This window comes from Spermophilus citellus, assembly GCF_964194105.1.
Source record: "Spermophilus citellus genome assembly, chromosome: 16".
Lineage (NCBI taxonomy): Eukaryota > Metazoa > Chordata > Mammalia > Rodentia > Sciuridae > Spermophilus > Spermophilus citellus.
In genome coordinates this window covers 64,880,558-64,906,134 of record NC_138196.1, presented here as the reverse complement: position 1 = coordinate 64,906,134, position 25,577 = coordinate 64,880,558, and the positions used below count along the sequence as shown (strand labels likewise).

The 25,577-nt window shown below is 39.7% G+C and overlaps 1 protein-coding gene across 1 annotated transcript in view; it reads right to left on the bottom strand.

Annotated features, from left to right (window-relative positions):
- AADAT (aminoadipate aminotransferase) overlaps window positions 1-25,577 on the bottom strand; it is a 57,463-nt gene that overhangs the window by 7,198 nt on the left and 24,688 nt on the right. The window contains exons 2-10 of the mRNA XM_081269289.1: window positions 14,176-14,287; window positions 13,050-13,218; window positions 11,942-12,074; window positions 8,168-8,242; window positions 6,247-6,456; window positions 4,312-4,377; window positions 2,938-3,020; window positions 2,392-2,488; window positions 691-752 (exon numbers count right to left, since the gene is read on the bottom strand). Coding sequence (XP_081125415.1) covers window positions 691-752; window positions 2,392-2,488; window positions 2,938-3,020; window positions 4,312-4,377; window positions 6,247-6,456; window positions 8,168-8,242; window positions 11,942-12,074; window positions 13,050-13,218; window positions 14,176-14,242 — 962 coding nt within the window. The 5' untranslated portion in view covers window positions 14,243-14,287. The remainder of the gene's footprint in view (window positions 1-690; window positions 753-2,391; window positions 2,489-2,937; window positions 3,021-4,311; window positions 4,378-6,246; window positions 6,457-8,167; window positions 8,243-11,941; window positions 12,075-13,049; window positions 13,219-14,175; window positions 14,288-25,577) is intronic.

Sequence of the window (25,577 nt, the reverse complement as noted above, 5' to 3'; positions counted from 1 at the left end):
AAGAAATCAATAGCAAGGGTGTGTTCAGTCCATTGGCTGCAGAAACACAAAAAAGGCTCTGGAGAGCAGGCTGTAAGAATTTTTTTTTCTATCTTGACTACATTCTTGATAAGGGACCGGAATGTATTTGCATGACCTATCTGGTGATGTTTTTCCCTTTATTATGGGCTGATTAGAAAAATGAAAATTAATAAAGCCAAAAAGGTTGTTTCTATGTAAAACAGGGAACGTAGAAATAGCAGGACTGGTCCTTGTGTTTAGGTGTCTCAAATAACGATGGTCATTGGGAGGCTAGGAGAATGCTCAAGATCAAAAGTATACCAGAGATTCATCTGCACTCCTCTGTATTTATCAGTTCCTGTGCCATGTGTCTCTCATATTAAATTGATTATTAAATAAAATATTTATGTGTATGAGTAGTTTATCCTCTAAATTGAGGATATAACTTAGTGTGAATTTCAGATTGTCGTGGACATGGGTGGCCCTGGCTTTCAGACCGTACCTGGGATGCTCCTGAGTCTCTCTAGAGAAGAGCTACTAAGATGAAGAGGCTGTGACTTCTGGGAGACTGTCTTATTGTCTATCTCAGGATACTTAAGGAAGAAGAAGAGGGAATCAGTACTGGCTGCTCCATACCTTGTCCACTGGGATCTTAACATCTTATAAACATCTTAACAAATGATTTGATACCTCTGAACATGAGCCAGGAAGCCCTCTTCTCCCCACTGCTGAAGAAGCTCTAACACCATGAACTAAAAGAGACAGAACGGTAACAAATGTCACGGCTCACTCCCTGAAAGTGTTTGGTTTAGTCAGATGTAGAAGTAAATCACTCCTGATTACATGTGTATGCATATTGGCTGACTTACACCAATCAGTGATTTATAATAAACAATAATTAATCACATGACTACCACATTAGTCAAAATGAAAAATATTTATATAGTCTTGTCATATGCTGGGTGCTATTGTAGCATATCAATAGATTTTGGCTAACTTAATCTTTATAACAATGTCATTATTAGGCAGATTCTTTTTATTTTACCAATAAGAAAAACTGAGGCATTAGGGCTAATTTTTCTGATGAAGTAGTCAGAGAACTCATATTCAAGGACAGACTGTCCAACGCCAGATCCAAGCCATTGCTTACCAATCTATTGCCTTTTCTCCCCCCAACCTCCTTTTTTTTTTAAAGAGAGAGAGAATTTTTTAATATTTATTTTTTATTTTTTTCCGGCGGACACAACATCTTTGTTTGTATGTGGTGCTGAGGATCGAACCCGGGCCACACGCATGCCAGGCAAGCGCGCTACTGCCTGAGCCACATCCCCAGCCCCCCACCCTCCTTTTCAGTGGCAAACCCAGGGCCTTGCACCTGCTAAGCAAATGTTTTGTCACTGAGCTGCATTTCCAACTAAAATACACACACACACACACACACACACACACACACACACAGTAGATATGTAAGTTCTATAATATTTAGAGATTTTTCTATTTAAAGTGGAAGTTCTAAATGTTATAAACTAATATTGACTCTTTGATGATAGCAGGTATAAATAACATGGGAAAAGTCCCTGACCCATTAAAATATGGGGACATCCACACTTTATGGAATTTACAAGACCAAACAAGTGTCCCATAAAATACAAATTTTCAGATACATTTTGAGTTGTTACATAGTAATTCTTTTTTTTTATTGGTTGTTCACAACATTACAAAGCTCTTGACATATCATATTTCATACATTAGAATCAAGTGGGTTATGAACTCCCATTTTTACCCCAAATACAGATTGCAGAATCACATCGGTTACACATGTTACATAGTAATTCTATCCTTAAAATCTGATTTTAAAGATTGCAATAATTTTCAAATATAATAATTTCTCAGAGCTTGTGGGAAAATTTATACTTTCTCCCAAGTTAAATTGACCTTCTTTTCATTAAAATACATTCCAGCTAGTGTCTGCAGGAGAGGGCATCTGTGCAATGCAGGCCATCTCTGAGTTCCTAAAGAGGTTTGAATTTCGTGCTCCCATTGCAGGTTCCAAGACAATAAAGCTAAAGTCAACATTACTTCAAAAATTCAGTTCCATTTTGTTCTGTTTCACAGGCTTTTTTAGAGTCCCCTGAGGGTACAAGATGAATGTGAGGCCCTGATTCTCAAGACGTTTGGGTTTTTGCTGCACAGCATCACCAGAGTCATTCGGCTCTTATTCGCCTTTTAGGTAAATACCTGGTATGTGATCTTCTAATTCAGTCTGTATTTAGAACCAGATTTAGCAGTGGTGATTTTTCTTCCCTGTCACTTTAGTTTAATCTCATTTGCCAACATCTACTTTATTCTTATCTGATTTTTTAAAACTCCTGTTTCCTAAATGGCACTTACCTGTGAGAAAGTGCAGGGGTGTAGGGATGAAACTTGAATATGTAAAAGAATTCTCTCTATCAGGGGGTTTGGGCCAGTTAGGAACCCTACCCTCAACCTACACAAAAACAGAAAACGCTCCATGTCAATCCCGTATTAACAATTAGTACACATCACCTTGCTGATTTCATGAGGAAGAGAGCGGTGACCTGGGCTCAGATGGATCTAGACAATTAAAAACATTCTAATAAAACTAAGTTCTTATTTTTTTTCAAATACAAATTTAAATTAAAGTGTACATGTATAAAATCATGCAGGTCTAGCCAAGTATTTCTGAATCTCCTCTTTCATACACTATACTGGACTAGTCTCTCTATGACTTTAGATTCATGGCCAAGCATCTTTGACTACTGGAGATGAATAAAGAGAAAAAAAAAGGCCTATATTCATATTCACAAAGAGACTGGTGTTTATAAGGCAAGTGGAATACAAGCATCTTAAATGAGAAGAAATTGTTTGGACTAAACGATACTGAGGCCAATCTCAGGTTAGAGACACGGGCCTTACCCAGAGGACAGGACTTTTGAGAAGGTGTCAGCTCTGATGACACGCCCATCAACATCCATGGAAAGAAATGTTGGTTCCCAGGGCTTAAAAGGGGAAGAAAATGACTGTTAATTTATAAACTCAAACTGCAGGGTTATTTGTACAGAGCAGAGAAGGGATGGATTTGAAACCCGATAGCACTACTCTTATCTTTGTCTCAACCCTTTATCATGGAGAAAGTAATATGTGCACGTTCTTTTACTAGCATCTGCCTGTCTTCAAGGCTTTTTTTTCCAAACACACTCAGAAAGGTTTCTGTCTTTTCCCAGATGCCATGGCTTCAAATTTAGAGGTTTCTCAAACAGGCCTTCTTTGTTCCAGGGGATAAAACCTGGATTAACAGATTTAGAGGAAGGACTCAAGAAAAATTTGTTTGGACAAGATCAACATGAAGAGGGCCAGAAGCATTCAGGATTGTTGAGAGAATGTTGATCCTTAGAACCAACTAGAAAGATGGGGGGGGGGAAGAGGGGAGAATAAAGTTGAGAAACATAGTCAATATGAAGTAATGACTTCAAAATTTACTTCAAACCTTGGTACAAAGAAAGGGGTTCATGGTCATGCTGAGGTAGGAGGGCAGGTAGGCAAAATAATGTTCTGGCAAATCACAGAGAATTTATGTTTTTTTTTTCCTCAGTAGATTTAAAGGGAGCACTGAATCCAAGCACATGTTCTCTGCAACCCTGAGAGCAAGTAAAATATCAGATTTGAGGAATCAGGCGTTGGGTAGTCTCCCACTACCACTGTTCGTTAGAAAATAGTAATTGTGAAAAGCACATCTGTGTACAGTGAAAAGGAATATAAAAGCCCATTTTTCTGAAGATATTGTTCAGAGCATAAATGACAGGAATGGCAACTAAGTGGCCTGTTGCCTGAGGCCTCCCTCTGGGTGCAGAATGGAGAGTACTAACTGAGCACACACGTGTCATTCTTCAGCTTGAACATGGCTTCCCCGACCTTCTTAGCTCTACCATTACATGTAGGTCGACACCCAAGGTGGAATCTTAAGGAGCTAGATAGAACAGAATTTCAAGTTCAAGACAATCAGCCTGACTTACTCTGTTCACTTAAATGCAGGGTAAAGAGAGCCAGCTACTATTTTAAAGGTAAACAATTTCTAGAAAGAGTAGTAATAGAAAAAAATGAAAAGTGCTAATCCTGAGATAAAACTGGAAGACTAAAAAATTAAAGTTGGTAGCAAGTTAGTAATAATTCACTAATTTCAGTGCAAAAGTAGACAGTTCTAACCGAGCAGCCAGACTGACCTCAAATACTGCACAATAACTTACAACTATGTGTCTTCTACAGGTGAAATGAGTTGACATCATCACTTACCTTGTTAAACTGGAGAAAATAGTAAGGATCATCTTCTATTATGAGGAAATCATATTTTCTTGCAAGCTGAAAGGTCAAAGTAATATATTTACTTCTTAGGAACTATCTAAAATTAAAATCATTTGGAATTGTAATTTTTTTGGTATACTCATTTGTCCATTCATTTGAGAAGTGGCTGAGGGTCTGCCATACCAGGCCGTGAGGATAGAGATGAATGAAGAACTAAAGACTCCTTTTCTCCAGAAACCAATGTCTAGTGGGAAAGAGATGCATAAGCCAGTGGGCAATGAGCAGAAAAAATCATTAGATGCCAGCAGGGGTTAAATTCTAGGGACGTTCAATATGATCAAGTTTGAGAGAGAGGTAGTTATTCAGGTTGGATCCTTGGGAAGCCCTCCCTGCAGGGTAACACTGGAGCTCAGAATGATGGGAACAAGTTGTGCAAACATCAGGGGAAAGATTCTAGACTGAGGGATGCGTGAGAGCAAAAATCCTGGGGTAAGCAGAAAGCCGGGCATGTTTAGAAAGAAGGCCAGAGTGACTGTAGCAAGTAGGCTTGGCAAAGATGGTAAGAGAAAAGGCCCAAGGACAGAACTGACCATGTCATTTGACTTTGCAAGGTGAACAAAGGAATTTGGACTTTAACTGCAAGGGAAAGCCACCTGGGACTGGAACCTGAGACTGGCTTCACATTTATCAGGCACCTGCCCTGCAAAGAATGGTCCGTTGGTCAAAGACCGAGAGTGAAATGCAGCAGTGTCCTTATCCTAGTCTGGTGACAGCCGGTGTGGCTTAGGAGATGGGTCTAGGAATGGTAGTGTAGAAAAATGGATGGATTTTGAATGAACATGGGGGTTGAGTTCACAGGATGGACTGGATGTGGGTGGGGTGGAGAGAGGGAAAAGAGAGGAATGCAGGCTAACTAACTCTTTGTGGACACCATATTTATGGGGATGGAGGACCTGGAGTGGTTGTGGATTAGAGGTTTGGGGTAGAACTGGGGAAAACCAGGAGTCCCAGTTTGGCCATGTTAAGTTTGAAATTCTATTAGACATCTATGTGGAGGTACAGGTAGAAAATTAAGGACAGAAGTCTGGAGTTCAGGAGAAAGGTAGAGCTGAACAATGTGGGAGTCATATGTGGAATGGAATTTATAATCATGGAATCAGATAAAGCGAAATGAGCAGAGAACCCGGGAGAGAGCATAGGAGAGTACAAATAATAACAAGAAAATGTTTTGAAACTATATTTTCTGAGTAAAAGGAACTGGTTAGTATCTGTCTTATGATTCCACTGAAAATGATTAAATTCTATATAGTTTAATACAATTTTGGTACTTATTTTAAAAAAAAGTTACTTATAGGGAAACCTTAGGGAACACAGATATAGAAAAGAGATTTTACAAACTTCTCTTATTTTTCAAAGATTTCTGTATAGTTCAATAAATGTTGGATACTTTAAAAAATGTTTAGGGTGAAAAATCTACGCATCATAGATACTAAAAGAGATTTTACTAAAAAAGAAAAAAAAAAAAGGAGCATGTCTCTTATTTTTGAAGAAATCTTTGTTACCCGAATGATAAAGAATAGAAAGCAGAAGAGACAAGTTAAAAACCACAAATTTAAAATAATGAAAATCAAATGTGGGGCCAAATATTAAAGAAAAAAAATCTCATGAAGTTTAACATCAGGCCAAGAATGTTATTTCTGTCATATGAAACATCAAGTAAGGGAAAAGAAAAGTTTCATCAACAAAGGACATAATGATTTCTTGTGTCTAAATTTACTAGAATTCTCAGCATTGGTGAGCTACTTTTATTAAAAATTATCTTCCTCATAAGCAAGAGGGTAACAAGGAAGGGAACTTGTACATCACTCTTCCAAAATGTCAGTCATAAACAAAAGCATAACCACCTAACCCATTTTTCAAAAATACCTCATAGATTTTCTTTTTGCGGTCACTTCTCAGTGAATTTCCAGTTGGGTTGTTGCCATTTGGGACAGTGTATAGAAATTTGGGGGTGTTTTTCTTGGGGTCCTTTGAATCTTCTGGTTTCCATTGGCAAAGTATTTCTGTGAGGGAGTCTGGAATAATCCCATATTTATCGCTGGGAACATTAATAATGTTGCAGCCCAATGGTAGCAGCTGTATAGCACAAAGAAAGTCCAAGAGTCAGACAAGAACACGAGATGGAAGTGCCACTATTTTTTTTTTAATATGGACCAAGAGCATTTTACTTACACCCTTGAAGATATGAACCTGTACTCAGCTCCAAGCTCTGGAGGGCCGAGGTTACATACTGTAATTCTATTGTTCCTCTGGGGTAGATTCTGTTATTGTTCCACTCTACCTCCTGTCTGTTTGCAGGGGAAGCATTATACTTCCTTGCCCCATTTAGGTTTGACTTGGCCATGTGCCTTGCTCTGGAAAATATCTTTTGAGTAGGGGTGAGGGGTGTTCCTTCCAAACAGAAGTTTTATAAACCCTAGCTTGTGATTTTCTATGTCTGCTCTCCTTCTTCTTTAAGATTGGTGGTGTTTGAGATACAAACTGCTTCTGTCAATTTGAGGCTTGGCATGAAGATGACATAGGAGAGTGAATCAGTCTTGTGAATCTGTAGTGTGAGGGAAACAAACTTTTATAGCTGCAAGCCAATGAGATACAGGGGTCTCTCAGCATACAGTCTCACATAGCCTTTTCTGAAGGAATTGTTTTAGAAGTCAGAATTTGAAGTGGTTCTTTTTAAAAAAAATTTTTAAAGATTTATGTATGACAGCAGGATGCATTACAATTCTTATTGCACATATAGAGCACAATTTTTCATATCTCTGGTTGTATATAAAGTATATTCACACCAATTCGTGTCTTCATACATGTACTTTGGTTAATGATGACCATCACATTCCACCATCATTTCTAACCCCATGCCCCCTCCCCTCCCCTCCAACCCCTCTGTCCTATCTAGAGTTCATCTATTCCTCCCATGCTCCCCCTCCCTACCCCACTATGAATCAGCCTCCTTATATCAGAGAAAACATTTGGCATTTTTTTTTTTATTAAGCGGGTAATTTTGAACACCTGCAACGATGGGAAATGTGTAACTTACTTAGGCAGTCAGGTAAGGCCAATAACTAAAAATTTCTTATTCTGAGTTGAAATCATTTCCCTGTAGTTTCCACCTTTCAGTTCTGCCCACCTGAGAACATGGACAAATACATCTAATTCTTCTGTCACATGGCTAACTTACATATTTGAGAACAATTTCCTGTCTTCTCTGGGGCCTTCTCTTCACTGCTGTCGTTCCTATAACCATTCACTGTGGTTTCCAAATCCCTATTCATTATGACTATACTTTCCTGTACTTGTTCCAGTTTGTGGACATATCTATATGAAAGCAGAGTGAACCAAAGAAACCTAATTCTCAGTGGTGAGGCAGAGGATCAGACTTTTATTCTGGCTATTATAGTCTCATTCATTTCACAGTAGAGTGGGAAATCCTAAGTATGCCATATTAGTTTGAAGTTATATTAAGTTGACATGCAAAATGGTTACACTTAGGCATACTGCAACAAAAGATGGTAAATACAAAGCAAGTTTTTATAAATTAAGTCACATTTCAAATAAAATATTAAGATGTGATTTGCGCACTCATTAGTGCCTATACATTTGGATTTTAATAAAGAAATGTATGCAGCAGAGGATACATTTAACCTATTTCACATACATCATTTAAGATTCTCTTGTTTACAGATGAAAGATGCTATTTTAGTTTTCAGTGGGCAGATAATTCTCAAGGAGCAAAGCTTTCTTCTATTTACTGTAAGAGAAATGCTGTCGTATAGAAATGTGTACTCACAGCTTGAATGGTTGCTGAATAAGCAGGTTCATTTAGGAGGATGTTGTCTCCAGGATCAACAAGCATTTCAAATATCTAACAAGAGAGGCAGAGGTAAGCTTGGATAATATTATTTTTATGCTCAAAACCCCCTTTGTTGCTTAAGTTCAGAGGACTCTAGAGTTGGCAAATTTTCTGTAAAGATCCATATAGTCACTATTTTGTTGACCATAGTGTCTGTGTTGCAATCACTCATATCTTCCTGAATAGTAAAAAAAAAAAAACCAACAACCAGTAAATGGGTGACCAAGTTCTGATAAACCTGTATTTACAAACTTAGATGCCAATCTGGGTTTGGCCTTCAAGCCATAGTTTGCCAACTTACATTCTAGGGTGAAAAAGAACATAACTGGCTTGGCTCCTAAAATCCATTGTTTCCCTTTACTGCTTCTTTGAAATGTGTTAAATGCCTACTAGTAGTCAGGCCAGTGTAAGGTTCTGCAGATAAAATGATGAGCAAAAGGACAAGGTTCTAACTCTCACAGAGTTACCAGTCCTCTGGAAAGCTAGACACTATGCAAATCTATATGTGATCACAAACAGTGGAGCTTGCTGTTAGGTACAGATGCACAATTGCAGGGCTTGGGCATTTAGGGAACTCAGATAAGGCTTCCCTGAGGAATTGATAAGTTGGTGTCAGGGTGACAATACATACATTTTGAGAAACTGAAAGAATTCTGGGAAGTGAGATTGAGTATCCAGAAGGAGGTAGAGAGAGAGGCTAGGAGAACTGGGCAGACACCACACCAAGCAAGCAATCAGGTAAAGGGAGGTGAGTAAGAATTTTAAGGAAGGAGTGGGGAGGAAAACTCACAGATAATCATTAAGGAACGGGCATTCTGGCTGTAGTATGAAAGAATAAGAGAAGAGCGGGAACATACGGGAAAATGTTTGGGAAGTTTTTAGGGTGATTAGGGAAGTTACTGCTGGCTCTTTAGGAAATGAAAGCGAACAGGGCATGATTATGGACCACAGGGCAGTGAGGAAAAAGAGTTGTCAAAAAATGATTCCTAGAATTCTGATTTTCAAACTGATAGATGGCGGAGATGGTGCTCCTCACTGAAATCCAAAACCAAAACCTCATCCATATCTGAGAGAGAGGATGAGGAGCTCTTTTGGTTTGGTCTTTTAGTCTGGTGGACGATGGACAAATGGACTTGGAAAGAGTTTGGATTGTTACTGGCATATGGTTGATCAGACGGTTGTGAATGCAGGAATCCAGCAAAGTGCACAGCTGAGGAGATGATCTGCTCAAGGACTGAGGCTGAACTCCATAAAGTAATGATGGGTAAGCACAGGAGGACCCTGCAAAGATGTGGCACAGGTGAGCTGGAGAACCATGCTACAATGTTGGGAGACCCAGTGGAGAGGGATTTAAGAAGGTTGGACTGGTTGATAGTGTTAAAGGCTATTTAGAGGTCAATTATGACTAGGTTTGACAAGTCTTAGAGTTTTTGACCACTGACATCATGGGTCTCAGGCGATGGGTTGTTCCAGCCTATATCAAAGGGGGTCATAATAATGACTGACTGGTACACAGTAATCCCTTCTTACCTAGTGATATTTCACAATCCTGTCCTCAAGTCCTTCTTCCTATCATTTTTAGCAACCTACATCTCAGAACCAAAAATAGGACCATTTCCAATGGAGACAGGAGATTTGACTTTTGTTCTCCATTTTGGCCTGTGATGTTCAACTCATTTTTTTTCTTATGGAGCTTTTAATATCTTAAGACAAACATGTTCTTCTGAAAAGTTCCAATTGACTCAAACTTTACAGAACATCCCAGGGCCAAAAAAATCACTTAAGTGACTTGTGCATTACTAAAAGACCAAACAAAAACCTAATTATGTCCATTTTTCCATTTCAATTAGGGGACATACAAAAGTCAAATATCCTCGATTAAAAGGGAAGGCTGTTTTTCATCTGACAGCACTGTTTAATAGATGCAGACAGAAACATAGTAGCCCAAAACAACATCCTTCCTGGATAACAAAGTGGAAGAAACATTAAATCAGATCCCTACTAAGGCCCCTGTAATAATCATGTACACAAAGAATCAACTATTTATTTATTAGGCCATTTGTGCTATCTTCCTTCTTTTACGTGACTGGTGTTGTGACAGGTGGAGAAGAAACTGTCTTGAACATCTTTCTGTAGAAAAAAGCTCGTCATCTACTTGCTAAAATAATTTTATTGAAAGAGATTTAAATATGAAATCAGAGAATCACAAATGCTTGTCCTCATGCAAAAGCTCTAACAGTAGCCAATCCTTTTACTTTTTTTTTTATAATTAAATACAAAAAAGAGGAAGGAAAAATTGTTTTAACTTCTAAAAGTCTTTAAAAGGTATTATTACTACAATCCATTATTCTCTAATAATAATTCAATTAAAATTCACTAAAGCCTACCAGATTACAGTTTTCACAAAATAAAGAAGAAAAATAGCTATTCTGGTTTAATATAAATAACGATAAATAAGAGTCATATTTTAATTTAGATGTGAAGACTGAATATACAGAGTCTGTATTCAGGACTGATTATTCATGAAAAAGAAAAGGAAAAAAAAAACCTCAAATAGATGAAACTGATCAAACATGGGTCTTTTTATTGTGAGATCTATCAGTGGTGATTCCAACTGTGGAGTTCTAAGAACCCAGTAAGGAGGCAGATGGAATAGATGACAGAGGTAGGGAGAAAGAGACAGGGAGGGGAATGGAAGGGATGAGAGAAGATAGAGACAGACATGTATAGCTGGTCCCTGACTTAGAATGATTTGACTTATGATTTTTCCACTTTATAATGGTGTGAAAGTAACATGCACTGAGTAGAAACCACACTTTGAATTTTGATAGGGATCTTTTCCTGAGCTGGTGATGTGGCATATTGCTATTCTCACAGGATGTTGACAGTGGCAGCTCCCAGTCAGTCAGGCAATTGTGAGGGCCAGCAGCTGTGTTACCAAGTTATGAGATTCAGCAGGTGTTGTAAATGTACGTCTGACTTTCCCAGATTTTCAATTTACAATGGGTTTATCAAGATGGAGCCCAGTTGTAAGTCAAGGAGTGTCTGTATAAGATCTAGAGAAGTACAGCCACAAGGCAGATAAAATGCAAGCAGTGTTGAGCCTGGGGATTCCATAAATAGGCACCAAAGGAGTACCATTTCATCTCAGAGGTATGAGGATGTGCCCTCTAGGGAAGTTTGAAATTCTATCAGAATTTCATATATACAGGTAAAAAATAAAAAGTAACCCGAATCTTTGAGCCAGATAAAATGAGGCAATGCTCATGAGCTTTTTTTTTTTTTTTTTTTTTTGGCTTTTGGTAGGAGTTGAGTATTCTTTTGATGGGGAATCTCTGTTTAATGATTCATAGCTCCAGGCCATTGGTCACATGCTGTGTATTTAAGAAAAATCAGACTGACGAGTGATATTAAGAGCAGATAATTTTTGAAAGTCACAATAAGGGAAATTTACAATAAGGGAAAGAAGAGGGAAATATTGATAGATTAACTTAAAGAATTACTATCTGGCTTTTGTTTATTGGAACCATCCCATATATACACTTCTGTCCCTGGGCTTTGTCTTTGAGTTTTCCGTTTATATTCTAGGTGAAGGTAAGAAAGACTACCAGTAATCTACAAAACATGAACCTCTTGTGGTTGAGGGAGAGATCGCTATATTTAGGCATATTTGATTTTTGCATGATGGCTATCTTTTCCTTGCAGTCTTACCTTACAAAGACCATCTTGGGAGCCAGATGTGACACATAAATCCATTTGTCCTTGACTGGGTGGATAATGAATGGTGGGAGGATTATGCAATTTTATTTGCAACTGTTTTAGCCAGGACACAAGTTTCGGAAGTCTAAAGTATAAAATGTATTTGTAAATTGGTAGTAGTGAAGTTATAGTAGTACTAATCATAATAACAGCAGACAGAAAATAAAAGGTATCTTTATACCAAACCCATTATACATTCAACTTAAAAATCCTAAAATGCTAGTATCAATATTCCCATGTAAAAGATGAGGTAATAGATTCAGAGATTAGAAAATTCACATACTGTCAATGAATCAGAAATTCACATAAAGTCAATCATTTAATCAATGAGCTGAGATTTGAATGTACACCTTTCCTATTTGAAAGCATAAGATCTTTCTTTTAGCTAGAGCATACACTGCATAATAGATTCCTTGTTCTCTTTAGGAAGCTTTCTGAAGACTTCTTGGAAGTTCAGGCTCAGTAAATTATTTGTATCATGGAAAGAAAAGCTTAGGTATAAGTTACATATAATTCATGCACATTATGTTTCAATATATTCTTCAGTTGCAAAATAAAGAAGGTTCTAATAAAGTCCAGTTTATAGATTTCATAAACTGTATTTTATCCTTGGAAGAAGACCAGGTAGCAAAAGTCTTAAGGTACGTATTTCAGCTTGCCTTTAAGAAGTTATAGATATTTGAACCTTTAAAAGCAATGTAGTTGCATAGTTACCTGTTTAAATGGGGCCCTTATTCAAGATTGCTGCTTCTTGCATTATCCATTTCTTCCTTTCTCCCAATATGCTTTTCCACCTAGCCATTTTTTCAGTTGTCATACTCAGCTCAACTCATACTTCCTTCTAGAAGCTTCTCTGGTTTTCCCAGACATTTAAGTTTGAAATGTAGTGACTGAGTAATGTTAAGTAAATATTTAATATCCCTTTTGTTTTTAATTTGCTCTTGAAAATTCTTCCCTGAACCTCCCTAATCATGGAACACCTCATTAAAAAGCAATGTCACTTTATGAGCAAGATATGAAGATGAGCAACCATAAAATGATGTTATCTCTGAAGGCTTACCCAGAAGATGGAGAATACTGAAGTGCTTCCTTCATCACCTCTTCTCCAAACTTGATGGAATTTCCATTTTCTACAGTGATAACAGCACTCTTAAAGGGGAACATTTTTGCATTTGGAGTTCCAGCAGCCAGGGAGATGAGTGATTTTGGTGCCTTGCTTACAATATCAGCTAGGATAAACATGGAAGGAGAAGAAAGATCGTTATCAACAGAGACAACTTAGTGTGCATTATAGTCAACTCCAAAGTGTAACAATTTCTGGTGATAAAATGTGCTGTGGGTGAATGTTGGTGTCCACCCCCTCTCCATTGGTATGTTGAAACCCAATACCCAATGTAGTAGTATTAGGAGGTGGGGGTCTTTAGGCAGAGCCTTCATGATTGGGATCAGTGTCCTTAAAAAAGAGATGGGGAGGAAGGGCCCCTGCCTCCTTCTGCCATGGAGGATACAAACTAACCCCTTTCACCACATGAGGACCCAGCAACAAGGTACCATCTATAAAGAATGGTCCTCATTTGACATGGTGTCAGCTGGCACCTGGATGTTGGACTTCCCAGCCTCCAGATCTGTGAAAGATAAAGTTGGTGATATTTTGATGTAGTAGCTCAAATGGATTAAGAGAGAATGTCAGTCTAAAGTAAATACAGAATAACTTTTTCTGGGCTTCCTTGTTAGTGGAGGTCCTGAAGAATGGAGATGATCAAACAGAAGGCAGAGGGATCAGGAATAAGCAAAGTGTCACAGAAGCCCCTCTTTCACTTAACCCTTGCCTTCCCGTGAGTTTTGGGGCTCAGCCTGTCTCTCCTATTCACTAGGCCCTCCCAATTCCACACAAATCTGCACTGTGTATAGGCCTCCACATCTTTCCAGGAAGATTCTTTGTGGCCAGCCTCTCTTCCAAGGATCCCTCCCACAGGAGGCAGCCTGACCTCCCCTGGGGCTGTTCCTCCTCCACTCTAGCAGGACTTCTTTGAATACAAGGACTAATGCCTACTTTATTTCTGCGTGCAGAGCCTGGCTCACAGTGAGCCTTAGCAGTGGAATAAAAGGTTGCAACCAAACCCTGAGCTGGAAGAGCACCGTTCGCAGCTCCACCCTGGCAGAAGGGGCATTACCCCGTTTCTCACCCGTGGCTCTGATGGGAGAAGTCTTTCTGACTGCGCTCCTGGCGGTTATGAACCGTGCGTAATTCATGCCTCTGATGGCCAAGCACCCAGCTCCTTCTTCAGTAGTTCAGGACTAGAAAAACAAAACAGCGCGTCGGGTGCTGCCTCCTAATTCCTCACTCTAGCAACGTGACGTGGTTTGTCCCCGCACACGGTGACCAGAGGACACGACCAAAACTCCTCCCTGGTGAGGGCCGCGTTCGGTCTCTAGGTCTAAATAGGCCTGGGGAGGTGACAAGATGGGCAAAGTCCACCCGCAGAGGGAGAGTCCGCGTGCCAGGTCCTAGGAGGCTCGGCCGGCCGCGCCCTCTCCCGCCCCCAGTCACGGCCTATGGTCACCGGACTCCGCACCTCGGGGTCCCGGGCCAAGACCCTCTCGGCTGGCGCGCAGGACGTGACAGGGATGAGGCCTGGCCGCCAGGCCCTTGCGATCCCGTACCCTAGTCTGAACCCATTCAAACCTTGCAGGACTCTCTTGCGGTTGGAAGTTGCCCCAACACAGCGTCCAGATTGGTGCAGACTTGTCCCTCCGAAGTTGACGGGCGGCTGGAGGGACTCCGAGGTTCCCCACGATCCTGATCTTTGAGTGCCATCTGGTGGTCGCCGTGGTTCATTGCAGCGCGACATCTCTAAACTGAGCCCTGGAGGTCACTTGCTGCTGCGTTCTGGTTGGTGCGCGGGTACCCTGCGTCTTCTCTGCCACAGACTGAGCATTTTACTGGTTCAGATCCTTGCTGTGAGCAATTCTCATTTTTTTAATACCAATAAAATTATCGGCACTATCCTGGCAAATGACCAAGGCGACCTAGATGAATTCCAGTAACACTTTCTCCACGATCGTGCTCAGGTGGTAAAAGTGAGGGCGGCTTGTTGACAGGAATTTTTGAAGAAGCACCCAGAATGTCTCTTCAGTGTCACAGTCAGTCATCTCTCCTGTTGAATCTCCTGACTTTTCATTATGTCAGAATTAGGTTGAAAGTGGTGTTGCATATGGCAGAAACAAGGAGATGATTCCATGAAACTCTTGGTTTATTGACATAAACAGAGAATTTTTTCTTTGGTTCATAATGTTGGGGGGAGCGGGGAGAATGTAAACAAACTTCAAGGGGAATACACTTGATAGAGGAGGTATGTTGACATTTCCAAAATTATTGAAGTAGGATGGAAGCAGGCCTTTGTGGAAAATAAAGTTTAATTAAATTTCAGGAATACCTTTATGTACTTGATGACCATAGCTGAGGTCAGAGATTACACATGAGGTCTCTTTATACCACCTGATAGTGTTGGTGGGGGAGGCTTTGGAGGTTTTCTCCACAGCTAACAGAGGGTCACTTTGTTGCAGCCTGAACTTTCAGCATTGGAAGGCAGCTGAAAGAGCATAGGTGACTCCCCATACACTCCAGGTCTTCAGAGAACCCAAAGTAAAAGATTCAAAGTCATCAAATCATAAATGCAGGTTTCAACCTTTAAACAGCTTGTGAATTATTGTCTATTCAATCTGTCCTGGAGTCAGTTAGACAAGGTGGTGGGGGCCATTGATTTGATTAAAATCTGGGTGATGATTCAGGCCAGCTAGGGAGAAGTGGCCTGTGAGAGCAGATCACGGGATGCCTGGGGGCTATGCTATGGTTAGAAAATACAAGGCAGAACACAGCCTTGGTGGTGGGAAAGGAAGTGGCAAGGGTTAAGTGGTGAAGAGCTTACCAGTCAATCAACGCTGCAGGTTGAAGGTAAAATTGATTGTCAGGAAGGCCAGACTTTGGCTTTGTCAGGAGCAACGGAGGAGTTCTCTTAAGGGAACTAGATTAACGAGCAAGGCTCTCAGCTCGGTGCTGCCTCTTTAAAGACTTGGTTTTAGGACCGCTGGAGGATAGAACTAAAGGGGCAGATCTTTTTTCCAAACATTGATCGGATCCTTACTCTGTGCTGAAACTGTCATGAATTTAAGACGATAACCGAGACAAGTCACTGCTCTTGAAGAGCAAGAGGGGTCACAATGTCCTACGATACAATGTCTGCATCAGAGGTGGATGCAGGCAGCTAAGGAAAGCAGAGAAAGCAGTGATTATGTTTTGTGAACCCGAGTTCTCAGTTGGATTAGAAACAAAAGTTTCTTTTCATTTCATCTTCCTCTTATGGTCTTGGTCATGGTCACATGGTCACAGTCTAAAGTCAATCAGGGTCACACTCTGCTTAATTGTCATCTTGTACTGCTTTCTCTTAAAACTCAGAGGTCACTGATGGAAAGATTCGTTTGCCACAGACTTTTCACAGTCCTTTCTATAACCTGTGAGGGAATCAAGCTTCAGAATACTAAGTTGGTTCTGAGAAATTTTGTTCAAGTTCCCATTTACATACTTTGGGGCTAAGCTTGTTGAGATAGTTTGGGAGGTGAAGAGAGATGGAAAGTGTGTGTTTGTTGGGGGATGGAATGGGAAAGTATATTACCTATTATTATGTGACAAGTTATCCCCAAACCCTGTAGCATAATTAATCTTGTAGGGATGCCACAATGCAGTACTACAGACTGAGTGGTTTAAACAATGGAAATTTATTTTCTCAACTCTGAAAGCTGTTGGTCCAAGGTGGAGGTGTTGGCAGGCTTGGTTTCTCTGAAGGCTGTCCTCCTTGACTTGCAGATGGCTATCTTCTCTTTGTGTGCTCACAGGGCTCTTTCTCTGGGCATTCCTGCAGCCTCTTCTTCCTCTTTTAAGGACTCTAGTCATATGGGATTAGGCCACATCCTTATGAACTCATTTCATTTTAATTGCCTCTTTAACGTTCCTGTTTGCAAACACAGCCACATTAGGGATTAGAGCTTGGACGTTACTTATTCCAAGATGAAATTGTGCTTGCCTGACCCCAAACAGCTAGAGCCAGGATGTTATGAAGGAGAACTCGTACCTGCTTGTCGGAGATAAGACTTGGTTGTAGGACTGCCTGAGGATAGAACTAAGGGGGCAGATTCTTTCCCCAAACATTTATTGAATTCTTACTCTATGCTGAAACTGTAATGAATTGAAAACCATAACTGAGACAAGTTATTGCCCTTGAAGAGCAGAAAAATCCTTCTTGTTCTGCACACCCCACAAGTGTATACACAGATTAATGCAACAAAGTTTTATCTTAAAATTCTTTGAGACTGCAAAAATTCAGATAAGATGCTTTAGAAAGAACACAGCTTTCTAGCTATTAATGTACCTCCAACCATGAACTGACACCAGCTCTTGCCTCAGTCTCCAATGAACTGTGTATCCAAGCAGTTTATGTGACTCTCTCCCTATTTGTGAATAAAAACTTTGCTTACTCTTCCTCCTCCTTTTCCTCCCTCCCTCCCTCCCTCCCTTTCTTTCTTTCTTTCTTTCTTTCTTTCTTTCTTTCTTTCTTTCTTTCTTTCTTTCTTTCTTTCTTTCTTTCTCTTCTTTGTCTTCTTGAGGATGATCTTCTTTTTCTCCTCCTCCTCCTCCTCCTTCTCCTCCTCCTCCTCCTCCTCCCTCTTTTCCTTCGCTGGGGATTGAATCCCAGGGCTTCCCACATGCTAGGCAAGAAGAAGAAGACGGAAAAGGAGGAAAAGGAGGATGCTAGGCAAGTGCTCTACTACTGAGCTATAGCCCCAGCCCTCCCTCACCCTTCCTTGTTCAGGTGCATCTGTGGCTTGCCTTATTGTGCATCCTGAATTCTAATCCTTTTTTGCTTATTTCCAAATATGTTTTTTACATTTAGAGAGATTTTCTCCATTATCTGTGTTTAGCTTGGATAGGCTTCCATAGGTGAATTTTATTTCAGAGATGGCGGGACACAATTTAGTTCATAAAAATACTGAAAACATCAAATATTTATATCATCATTTTCATGGGGCAGGAATTCAAGTATCGCTTATCTGACAGCTCTGGTATAGGACATCTAAAGAAGTGGAAGGCAAAATATTGGTTGGAGTTGTAATCATCTGAAAATTTGATGGAATTGAGGGGACTCCTTCAAAAGTGCTCACATACCTCATATATTAGCTTCATTCAGCTGCCAAAACAAAGAACTCAAACTGGGAGGCTTAGAACAATAGACAGTAATTGTTTCACATTCTGGAAGCCAGAGGTATAAGATAAAGTGTCCTCAGGGTTGGTTTGTCCTGAGAACTGTGAGGAAGTATCTCTTTCATGCTTGCTTTCAATCTTTGGCATTTGTAGGTTTATAGTTGTCTGATTTTCACTTTCGTCTTCACTTGCTGTTTTCCCCACGTGTGTCTGTGTTTAAATTTGTCCCCCTTGTAGGGGTGCAAGTCATATTGAACTAGGGCTCACCTCAATGACTTAAGTTTACTTGATTATCTCTGTAAAACTCTATCTTCAGATAAAATCACATTCTGAGGTAATAAGACTTAGGATTCCAAGACACTGTGGGGGGGGAGTCTTTTTTTTGGGGGGGGGAAGGGGAGACATGATTTTATCCATAACCCATGACTACTGGCAGAGGACCTCTTGCTGGCTATTGGTAGGAGGAATGGGAAGCTGTCCACAATATACCTCTGTGTGGGGATGCTTGAAGGTCCTCATGGCATGGACAGCTTGTTTGAGAATATCTTTGATGACCTACTCTCAGAATCTATTCTTCACTACTCTGTCATATTCTCTTCATTATAAATGAGTTGCTAAGTCTGGTCCACGCTGAAGGGAAGCAGTTTTGTCTTTTGAAAGAAGGAAGGCCACATAGTCGGGGACATATTTTGAAGCCCTAACTGAAGCAATCCAGGGTTAGATCAGTCAGAAATATCAGTCAGAGTAGTGGCATGAGAGTGAAGTAGGAATCGCATCATGGAGATATTGTCATAAATGCCAGCGTCAGACATTGGGACACTCAAGAAAGGACATACTGAGTGAGAGGGTGGATATCTGCAGTTGGTGATGAGTCACACTAAACAGAAGAAAAGCTGCTACATATAGAATCAGAGACAGAATCCTTCTGGAGAAGACAGTTGTACCAGCAAGGCTGCCTTGCTAATTTCGGTTATTCTAACTTTTCATTTCTACATTTTCTCTTTGGTCCTTCACAAAGTTTCTCATTTCCAATTGACATTTACAACCTTTTCATTCATTGTGAGTCTATCTTCTAGGTTAATTGTAATGGTTTGTTTAACATGGTTACAATCGTTGCTTTGAAATCCTTGCCTGCTAATTCAAACATCTGGGTCACATGTTTGAAGGGTGACCCAGAAAGAAAAAGAGTTCTTTTTCTTTGCTTTTTTTCCTTGAGACTAACTCATATTTTCCCTGACCCTTTATATTCTAAGTAATGTCATGAATTTATCATGACATTGAGACTGATATGCTGTAGAGACTCTGAATTCTGTTATATCCCTCCAAAGAGAGTTGAGGATTTCGATCAAAGAGTAATTTCTGTCTTTTATGCAGTAGCTCAAGTCAGATCAGGTCTTTCATCTTTAGCTGGGCTCTCTTTAGTCTTTCCTGTGCATGCATTGATGATGGATCAAGCAGGAAGTGGGACAGTATTAATATACAGAAGTTGGGATGTCTTTTCTCAGACCCTCTCTTCTTGGGGATTTCATCATCCATTTTCCAGTGCCTTGATTGGTTGCCTTGAACTCTGTCCTTTCCTTCTTTAGGCCAGAGACACTGCGGATTTTCTATTAGGGTTAGCTTCTGCCTAGGTGTTGAATTTGGCTTATTCTCAGGTGGGAAGGCGTAAAAAAAAATTCCTATTCCAAGTATAGATTGCCTGCAGATTCCGTGTTCCAGAACCTTGAGCTTTCCTTTCCTCTCCATTCTCACCCACCGTTCTTTCTTTCTCTCTTCCCTCCTACTTTCTACTTTCCTTCTTGCATTTTGTGCATGACTTAAATTTGTTGTCTGGAGGAGATATGAGTCCACTAGAAGCACACTTGATCATAGCCCAAATGGCAACTTGTGGATACGTCTTCTTTAAACGGATCCGAGGCAGTGTGGTATGGATAATGGTTATAAGGCTTTGGTGTCCAGAGTGTCTTGTTTTAAATAGCCTTCCCACTTACAAGCTACATGTATGGGGCAAGTTACTTAACCTCTTTATATCTAAGTCACCTATTATGTAAATAGGATAAAAATGTTACCTATTTCATAGGATTATTATAAGTACTAAATGTACATAAATTTGCTTTATAGCATATAACAAGTGCCCCATAAATGTTAGCTGCTTTTATTCTTGTTATTATTAGCAATATTAATAATGTAAAGAGGGACAACTCAAAATATTCAGAGAAATCCTACTTACAAAAGAAAGAAAATCCTACTTAAGAAGGATTTCTCTCAAGACCAAGGGGACTATATCCACTGAATTGAAAATAATTACTGAGTACTTAGCATCAAGTGTAAACTGTGGGTAGAATTTACTAAGACTAATAAATACCACCTATTCTTTACGAGCAAGTATATGTATGTGTATTCAATGAATATGAAAAAATCAAGAGATTATGATAGGGACAATGAGAAAAATATAAAGTGCATGGCCCTCGTACATACGTAAAGCACAGAGATGGGAATGATTAATTTTAACGGAAATACTTGTTTCTCACTGAACACATGAATGTTTTCATGATCTGAGAGAAATTTAAGTTTTAGAGAACCAATGTGACTGAAGAGTATGCTAGGCTTAAAATCTAATAAAGAGAAGTGTGTAATTTTATCTTATCTAGCCAACTATTAGACATAACAGAAACTCAGAAAAGAAAGAGCTATTTTATGCCTTCTTGACCATTTGGTTTTTACTTTGATTTTTTTTTCTGTTTTGTTTTGTCAAAAAGAAGTATTCAGCTGGCAGCTGAAATGAGATGAAAAATGGAGCAGGGTATTGTTTCTTTGGATAAGTCAAGTCTCCCGGGGCAAGAATTGATTTGGCAAATGTTAATTTGATGTTTCCTATGAGCCAGCATTGTAATAGACACTGATCTAGGAAGGCAGTGTAGTGTGGTTAATGGTATGGCTTTGGAGTCTGGTTTTAAATCTTGAACTTCCCACTTACAAGGGGCAAATTACTTAACCCCACAGTGCTATGACACAAAATGGTATAATGTTGTAGTCTTGGGGGTTGGAAAGAGACAATCTTTAGAGGACATGATGTTCCTACTGTGATTTAGTGGTTGAGTAGGAGAGTGGGTAAGAAGCAGGCCACTTCCAATGGCAGGATGAGCAAAGCTTCACTGAGTGAATGGAGAGGGTATCTTCAAGGAAGTGAAGGAAAACTAGACATAAGAGGTGAGTGGGAAGAGATGAAACTAGGGAGAGAGCCAGAAGACCAATCATGTGGCCCCGGTAAGCAATGGTCAAGGTTGTGTTCCTTGTCCCAAGAATAAGAGAAACAACCGAAGAGGTCAAGTTGGGGGGTGAAGGTAGGGATAGAGGTGGTGTGGGAGGTAAAGAAGAGTTGGAAAGGGCACCACGATGAGATTTGCATTTTTGCCTGCAACATACGAGATGAATTAGAGGAAAAACTAGTGGATAAAGGGAGATCAGTTAGAGGATTATTATAGTAATATTTATGAAAGTTGACTTTATTTTGACTGAGAATTGGTTATGAAGGCAAAAATGGAAAGAAATGGACTTATTAGGAAGTAAAATGAGCATCATTTGATGGGTTGGAAAGGGAGAAGGGAGAGGAAGTGATAAAAATGATTTCTAAGTTTCTAATAGGAAAAGCTGAGTGGACAGTGGTGTTTACTGGGTATGGGTTAAGGGAAGGGGCTTAGATTTGGGTGATGCTATTTCAAATATAACAGAAATAAGAGTGTTCCTATTACTTGTGTGTAAACCAGGATACTAGGGTAAAGAATGGTGAGCACTGTTATCATGAATGTAGTAAACAAATTGGGTAAGAAGGTAGAACAGGATTTGCCTTGGTTTTACTTTTTGGTTTTAGCTAGTAACAGAATAACCTCTTCAGAAAGAGGGAGAAAATATAGATTTATATTATTGTAATTATATATTACATATATATTTACAGAGATGAACTTCTCTTCCAAGCTACTAGCAAACCTTTGTGATTGTGTAGAACACTTGACTGAATGGAAATAAAGGGGAATGGAGAATTGTGGTCTCCAGTCAGGCTGAGAAACAGTGACTTCATTTCCTACCCTCTTCCCTGTCTTTAATGGTCTTGGTGGCAACACCTTCTCCAGAAAGAGTTAAGTCTTAAGGCTACACTGGGTATGGTTAGACCTTGTGTGTGTGTAAATGTTTAGTTTGAAAACTAGACTTAAATGGTAAGATGATGAGTTGTTAATGATTAATGAACATATTTTAAGCAGAAAGAGTTTCTAATTTTCGGATTGTGAGCAAAAGTTTATTTGCTGGTAGGTTGGTTAAAACTTGATGTTTATTTTTTTTTTCTTTCAAGTAATGATGTATGAAGGGTGGTTGAAGTTTCTGTACCTTGTTTCTGTTGAAATACATTCTCAGTTGAAACTTGCATTTCTAGAAAAGTGTATCTGTTTGGTTTTGATTAAGCACAATTTAAGAAGAGTTGATTGTATTCTGTCACTGTTTCAAAAAATGTTTACTGAGCATTTTATATTTTTCTAGGTACATTAGGCACTGGGAATACTCTAGTGAACAGGACTGCTGTCATTGGGTATGGTTTGTTCCTCACAAGTTCATGTGTTGAATGCTTGGCAGTGGCAGTATTGAGGTGGTTGAAACTTAAAGAGATGAGGCCTATTATTCCCTTATTTTGCCTAGTTACACTGGATAAAATTTTAGGTACTATATTTAATAAGGAGTGGTGAGAGTGGACATCCTTGTCTTGTTTTTGATATTAGAGGAAATGCTTTCAGATTTTTTCCATTTGATATTGGCTTTGTGAGGTCAAGGGGTGGTATTAGGGAATAAAATAATTTTATGTGCATATATGAAAATGCCATAATAAAACCCCTGATTCTGTATAATTAGTTTGCACTGAAAAAAAATAAAAGGATGTGGGATCTACTTGAAAGTTAGGTCATGGGGGCTCCACCAACATGAGTGGGTTAATTGTCTTTTAGCGATGGGTCAGGTCTCCTGTGGGATATTATAAAGTGAGGTCATCCATGCCTTGGCTTAGTCTTCATGATACTGGTTCACTTTATGCTTCTCTACCATGTTGTGATGCAGCCAAGGGAACTCTCACCAGCACACTGAACCATGCTGTTTGGACTCTTTGGTCTCCACACCTATGGACCAAACAAACTTGTTTTTTATTTTGAAGTTACCCAGCCTCAGGTTTGTTGTTATAGCAACACAAAATGAACTAAGACATAACAAATGCAGTTTCTGTTTTTTTTAGAACTTCCATATTAATACATTAATAAATACACAATTAAAAGCTTGTTCAGCTTTAATATGTAAGCGTCCATGAGAAGCATGGCAAAGTTGAGGAAGTACAGTCTACCTGGAGTTGATATAATAAATAATGAAGAAGGTGCTGGTAGTTGACTTTGGGATTGTGGGTTGGTTGGATCATAAAAGGGTTTATTATCCAAATGAAAGAGTTTGAACATCTTAACTGCAATAGGTAGGTTTTATCTGTGCTTTTAAAGATTATTCTGGCTACCAAGTAGGAGAAGTAAATGTGTGGAGTAAAAATAAATGTGTGGAGTCACATTTTCCTTTTATAATAGCCAGGTGGGAGATGATGAAGACTTGTATTAGATGGTAAGAATGGGAATGTAGGAAACAAATAGAATTGAGAATACTCAATGGACAGAATAAGGACTTGTGATATGTTGATGTGGAAAGGGAGAAGTTAAGAATGAGTCCGTGTGTTAGTTTCCCAGGTTTGACATAACAAATCACCACAAACAGGGTGACTTGAAACAACAGAAATGTATTCTCATAGTTCTGGAGGCTAGATGTGTGAAATAAAAATGTCATCAAAGCCGGCACAGTGGAGCACACCTGTAGTCCCAGTAACTTGGGAAACTGAGGGCAGGAGGATCGCTTGAGCCCAGGAGTTCTGGGCTGTTGTGTGCTTATGTTGATAGGGTGTTTGCACTTAGGTTCAGCAGCAATATGGTGACCTCCACGGAGAGGGAGGATTGGAAGCCTTCCATAAGAAGAAGGGGTCCTTCCATAAAGAAAAGAGACCTTCCATAAGAGAAGGGGAAAAGAGGCCTTCCATAAGAGAAGGGGAAAAGAGACCTTCCATAAGAGAAGGGGAAAAAAGTTGCAACTTAAATAAGGAACCATGGGTAACTCAGCAGCCAAAGTTCGTCTGGCCAACGAACTTAGGGAGCTATTGAACACACAAGGAACAGGAATAAAAACAAAAACTGCAACCGAATTTGTTGAAGTTATTGCCCAGGCATGTCCTTGGTTTCTGACAGGGGGATTTCTTAATAATAGTGATTGGGATCAGGTCAGATGTGATTTACAAAAATTGTTGAGGGACCAAGGTCCGGAAAGTATCCCAATCGCCACTTTCTCTTTATGGAGACTGGTTAAAGATGCTTTGTTAACAGATAAAATAAAGATTAAAGAACAGCTTGCAGAATGTGAACAAGTCCTTAACCAGGTCCAGGAAGAGCAAATGGCAGAGTCCTTACCCCTTCCCCATTATTCTTTCACATCTCCTTCTTCATTCTTAGATCCACCCTAGCTGCTCTCAACCCTGCCTTCTCATCTTCCCCCTCCCTAATAGGCCCACAGAAAAGTCTTAACTGACCTTCTCCAGAATATTCACCATGGCTTATTTTAGGACTTTCAGCAAAAGAATCTCTACAAAAAAGTTCAATGTAGATAAATTTCCTATTTTCATGTTGCCCTGTTTTATTTGGCTACTGTCTGAAAAAATCAGCACTCCAGGCGCTAGACACTCCCTTACTAGTTTTTCACAAAAATATGTAAACAAGGCCTCTGGCCTTGAGCTGGGCTTCACAGTGCTGAGTACATTTCTAAGATAAGGGAGTTACTAACTGGGCTCCTTGGTAACAGCTGGCAAGAGGATGAACTGGAAAGGGAGATAGAGGAACTAGAGGGTCGAATGAAGAAGTCAAGATTTAAAGCACCTACGGCCCCGATCCCTGTTGCGCTCCCTCCTTATAACCCCGATTGGGACGAGGACAACCCCAAAAGGCAGGGGGGGGTGTTCAGTGGCAGCCTAAGATAGCCCAAACTTTTCCAGTAATTGAAAACCTGGATGCCTATGGACAGCCGGCCAGAGTGTATGTTTCTTTAGCCTTTAAAGATATTAAACAACTAAAGGAGGCAGTTACTAATTACAGACTCCATGCCCCCTTTACATTGACTCTCTTCAAGTCTTTCTCTGCCAATCAGCTGACACCTAGTGACTGGCAACAGCTTTGTAGGGCTGTGTTGTCCGGAGGGGATTTTTTGTTGTGAAAAAGT